Source organism: Enhydra lutris, unplaced genomic scaffold (genome assembly GCF_002288905.1).
Source record: "Enhydra lutris kenyoni isolate GAN:26980312 unplaced genomic scaffold, ASM228890v2 scaffoldscaffold45, whole genome shotgun sequence".
Taxonomy (NCBI): domain Eukaryota; kingdom Metazoa; phylum Chordata; class Mammalia; order Carnivora; family Mustelidae; genus Enhydra; species Enhydra lutris.
Genome location: NW_019154129.1, coordinates 7,208,483 through 7,213,814, shown reverse-complemented (window position 1 = coordinate 7,213,814; position 5,332 = coordinate 7,208,483). Strand labels below are relative to the sequence as shown.

Here is a 5,332-nt window from a genome sequence, read left to right as displayed (position 1 = left end):
TACACACACACACACAATGGGATACTATGCAGCCATCAAAAGAAATGAAATCTTGCCATTTGCAACAACATGAATGGAACTAGAGGGTATTATGCTGAGTGAAATAAGTCCAGCAAAGAAAGACAATTATCATATGATCTCTCTGATATGAGGAATTTGAGAGGCAGGGTGGGGGGTTTGGGGTTAGGAAAGGAAAAAAATGAAACAAGATGGGATCGGGAAGGAGACATCTCACAAAACAAACTGAAGGTTACTGTGGGGAGGGGCTTGTGGAGAGGGTGGTTGGGTTATGGACATTGGGGAGGGTATGTGATATGGTGAGTGCTATGAAATGTGTGAGCCTGATGATTCACAGACCTGCACCCCTGGGGCAAATAATACATTATATGTTAGTAAAAATAATTAGTAAAAAATAAAAATAAATAAAAATAAATAAATGTACACTCCCAGGCCCATCTCCTGGGGATCTGGTTAAGGAGGTGCAGGGCTGTGCCCTACAGGAGGCACACTGGAGAGTTCTGGAACAGGTGGCTCTGAGACATACATGGGTCTGGGAGCTACTGCCTCCCAGGCCTCAGGAATGCGGCCCAGATGATCCCCTGAGCTCTCAGCCTCTCTCCCCAGCTGCCCACCAAATCTGCCAATTAGATATCCCAGCACAACCCAACAGCGACCTCCTGAACCCAACATGCTGACTCCTTTGCTGGGATCACTGGGCCAGAAACCTGGCCATCACCCTTGTCTGTCCCTGTACCCACCCCACATATCGACCATCACCAAGGCCAGCAGATTCTATCCTCTATGTGCCTCTAGGCATCCCCACTTCTCTCTAGCACCCCTACCAGCACCATGGTCCAAGCTTCCAGCTTCTCCTCCTTGCCTCCATCTGCTGCCACCATCCATTCTCTGTCCTGCAAATCTGATCCTGTCACTGCCCCACACAAAACTCTCCAGCAGTGAGCGGACTTTTCAACTGCCCCGTCCAATATGGTAGCCGCATGTGGCTATTTGAATTCAATATCCCAAGTTCTGCCCAAGTTCACACTCATCACGTATCAATGCTCAAGAGCCACACATGGCTGGTGGCTACCATATTGGCTAGCGCAAGTATAGCACACTCCCATCTTCACAGAAAGTTCTAGTGGGCAGTGGAGCTCTACAGCTTTGCTTGGGATCCCTTCGGGGTCTGGCCCCAGCCTCTGCTCAGACCACTCCCCAGCATCCCTGGCCACAATGAACCACTCTCATCTCCCTAAAGTCGTGCTTTCCCCTCTAAATCTTTGCACATCATACCCTTCCTGCCTTCCTGGTTTGGCTAACTCCTACTCATTCTTTGGGTCTCAGCTGTCACTTCTCCCCTAAGCAGGACAAGTGCCCAAACTTTGCTCAATCACAGCATGTAAAATACTGAGTCATGAGAGCTATGGACACATCTACACCCATTACCCCCATACCAACAATTTTCAACTAGAGGCAAGTTTCCTCCAACACCCAGGGTACACCTGGCAGAGTCTGGATTCATTACTGGTGAGGTGGTCCTGGCATCCGGTCCTAAAATGCCCAGCATAACACTCGCAGCAAAGAATCACCTGGCCCAAAATATTGGCAGTGTTGAGTTTGACCCTCCCTGCTCTGGATAGGACAGCTCCATAAAGGAAGGGTGCGTGTCCTGTATAGTGTGTGTCCCCCGCCCACAATCTAGAGTGGAGCATTTAAGGAGCCTAGATGTTCTGTTAAGATTCTCCCCCATGATTTCAGTTCTCTTACAGTGCCTTACAACGACATTCACTGGTCATTACGGCAGACTGAATAATGGCCCCCCAAAATATCCAAGTCCTAAGCCCTGGAACCTGTGAATGTCACTTTATACGGCAAAAGGGACTCTGCATATCCCATTCAGTGAAGGATCTTGAGATCTTGAGATGGGGTGATTATCCCGGATTATCCCGATGGGTCCTAAATGCACTCACAAGCAAGCCTAGCAGAGGAAGACCGGGACAGTGACAGAGACAATGCAACGTGAAGACGGGGCAGAGAGATTCGAAGATGCTACGACGCAGGCCTTGAAGATGGGGGAAGGGGCCCCAGCCAGCATCCATCAGAAGCTGGGAAAGGCAAGGGACGGACGGATCTTCCCCTACAGCCTCGAGCAGGGTGTGGCCCTGCTGATGCCTTTTTTTTTTTTTTGTCCCAGTGAAACTGATTTTGGACTTCTGGCCTCCAGAATTGTGTGTTCTGAACGGAAAGAGGTTTCTGTGACTTATCCCGCATTACCCAGCTCCTGGACCTGCACAGAAGCAAACAGGCGGGCTACAGAATGGTGTTTGGGAGACTCGTGCTGCAAGAATGATCTCGGGAGCCTGATTCTTTCCAATACATGATCTGGCCTCCAGCTCAGAATTGGCCCTTCTGTCCTGGGCGCCAAGGGTTATGAATCTTGTCACACCTCCCCTCCTGCTCCAGGCTGGGCTGGTCCCCCCGGAATGGAATACAGAATCCAGGAGGGGAGGCAGACATGCATAGCCCAGGCTCCTTAAAAATAGAGAAACATGATAACACGGAAATGCAGCTCACTCCAACTGCAGGTAGTCAGACAAAGGCTCAATTTCAAACCCTGTCATTTGCCCTATAAGTAATAGCCTTTCTGGGGATGATCGGCTGGAAGGCTCAGCGAGGGTAGGAAGCCTCTCACTTGGGACTCCAGTCGGGCTGTCTCCGCGGGGCTGTCCCAGCTGGGGAGACTAGAAGCTCTAAGAGCCTGATTTGATTTAACTCTGCCTTATTCTCATTTATTGCCTACTATTACCTTCATCTGTGGGTAGATTCCTTTCCTCTCCTGGCGCTATTAGGTTTCTATAGTAATAATAAACTTGTCTTTCGTTTTCAAAACCCAAAGAGGGCTGTTGTGAATCTTTTGCTCGGAATATGGTGGAAGGATAAATTTCTGCTGTTTCTAGGCCAACGATTTTAGAGTCGTCTGTAACGGCAGCCCTAGGACACTCCTAGGGTCATATTCCAATGTGGGGTGTATTGGATTTGGGTCAGAGAGCTGGAAAGGAAGGGCGTTTAGGGGAGAGACCCCCACCCTGCTGGCTCAGAGGGTGTGAAGGCGAGGTGGTAAGGGTACCTGAGGCATGCATTTCTAGCTGCGGTGGCCACCCAGGTCAACAGCAACGGTGTCCGTGGGTCATTCCTCATACCCTAGTCCTGCTGCCTTCTGGGTTGTGGAAGGTCTCTGGAAGGCAAGGGACTCAACCCAGGATGCTCGGTTTGTCTGGCGCTGAAGCAAGGATTAGAATAAAAACGGAAGCTCTCGCCCAGTTCTCCAGCCTCCCTGCCAAGCCCTCTCCCTTTCCCCACCAGCCTCCAGACACAGGGGCCTTTCTCTGCCCATCCAACACAGCCTTGGGGCCTTTGGACCTGCTATTCTTCTGCTTGGAACACTCTCCCTCCGGAGTCTCCCATGGCTGGCTGCTTCTCATCATTCAGGTCTCAGTGCAAATGCCGCCTCCTCAGAGAGGCCCTCCCTGGCTGCAACAGGCCAGCGGACTTCCCATCACCTAATGTCACCACCTGCTGATTTTTCTTCCCAAAAATCTTCTCACACTGTGTAACTATCTCATTACCATCTTCGTTTGCCTGCAGCGCAGAGTACAGGCCCAAGGAGGGCATGGGATCTTGTCTGATCTGCCCCCGATATGTCCCTAGACCCATGCCTGGCACACACTAGATGCTCAACATATTCTGAATGAATGAATGAATGAATGAGTGGGCAAGTGAAGGAGAATGAATATGCAGCTTTGGAGAATGCTTGCCAAACGCCAGGTCCTAACGCACCTGATCTTGGCTTTCCGAAAGGCCAGCTCCTCTTCATTACCGAAGTCCAAAGACACATCCTCAGTATCATCCACCAGGGCCTGGGGGACACCAAACGCGGATGGCAGGCGGTGGCCATCCCCACCCCTACCCTCTCTGCTGGAAGGGCCCCTCCCCCCGCGGCTGCAATCCGAGGCCTTCTGTCCATTTGGGGTGCGGCCCAGGCCCCGGTTCGCCCATCCTTCCTCCTGTCCTCCCCTCTCCCTCCTCCTCACCGCCCCCCTCCCTTGCCCGGAGCTCTCGCAGGCTCCTCCCGTCCTCTCCCCCATCCTTCCACCCCAGCATCCCCGCGGTCCTACCTGCTTCATGCTTCCCAGAGCGCTCCGGCTCCGGCTCTCGCCTGGCCGGGATGCCCGGAGGGCGGGGAGCCGCGGGGTCCGAGCTAGCGCCCTGCGGTGCAGGTCTCGGGTGGGGGCGGGGCGCGCGGGGCACGCGGGGCCCAGAGCGCAGTCGCAGGCTGGGGAGGTGGGCTCGGCGGCCCGGGAGGGGGCGGGGCTTGGGAGGGTCCCGGACCCAGGGCTCTTTGGGGAGCGGCGCCTGAAAGGGAAAGACCTGGCTCCCAGGCTGGAGGGACGGAGGGTGAAAACCGAGCAGCCTCCGTGAGCACGGAGTGGACGATTCGGGCTCAAAGGCGCACTCGGGGACCGTGAACAGTGATCCGGGGAGGAACAGAGCGGGGGTGGGCCGGTGAATGAGGGGGATGTCCGGTAGTTGTCGGGCCAGGTGAGGGAACGAATGAATGAATGCCAGGGTCGGGTAGCTTCATTTAGGGTTTGGAGAAAGCCAGTGCCTCCCAAGTCTCCGGTCCCAAGAATTCCCTGGGGCCCTTCTTAAAAAGCAGATTCCCAGGCCCAGCCCTGGAGATTGGGAAGGCCTGGAGTGCAGGCAGAGGAATCTGCCTTTTAATTGGTGAATCTGCTGACCTCAGTGAGATCGTCCCTCATCCGGGCGCCAGACACACACGGAGCACGCAGTCACTATTGTTGGCGGTAACAGTAGTGATCCAGGATGATAAGACCTTCCCAGGTATCTCCCGGGAAAGAAGGCTTGCCACCTGCAGGTCTTGTTTGCAAGGACAATGTCACTCCCCTCCTTTCTGCCTTCTCCCTCTCCTGACCCCCACGCCCCCCACCCAGGAGCAGAGGGCCGAAAGTCTAGATGCCAAGGCCCCTAGTCCTGCCTTTGCCCTCTTGTCATGGGCAGTAGGGGCTTGTTCCCCCCCATCTCTGGTGACCTGCAAAAAGGCCACTGGTCCACAAGCTCCTGACACAACTCATTCACGGGTGGCCTCCTAAGGAGATGAATGGCCTGGGGTGTGCCGAGGAGGAGTAGGAAACAGCTGTCAGGAGCTGCCTTAGCTCTGATCAGTGGGTGAGCACCCCTCCCTTCCCCCCCACTGACCCCGCAAAGGGCTTGGCAAGTGCATGTGCGGGAAGCATGGTTTCTTGGGGGACAG

General features: G+C 54.2%; 1 protein-coding gene across 3 annotated transcripts in view; it reads right to left on the bottom strand.

Moving 5' to 3' along the window:
- Nucleotides 1–4,287, bottom strand: part of LOC111156036 (trans-golgi network vesicle protein 23 homolog A) — a 39,821-nt gene extending 35,534 nt beyond the window's left edge. For all 3 annotated transcript variants that reach the window (XM_022516601.1, XM_022516600.1, XM_022516599.1), the window contains exons 1-2: nt 4,176–4,287; nt 3,838–3,917 (exon numbers count right to left, since the gene is read on the bottom strand). In XM_022516601.1, the coding sequence (XP_022372309.1) occupies nt 3,838–3,917; nt 4,176–4,184 (89 nt within the window). In that variant the 5' untranslated portion in view covers nt 4,185–4,287. The remainder of the gene's footprint in view (nt 1–3,837; nt 3,918–4,175) is intronic.
- Nucleotides 4,288–5,332: the final 1,045 nt, after the last annotated feature.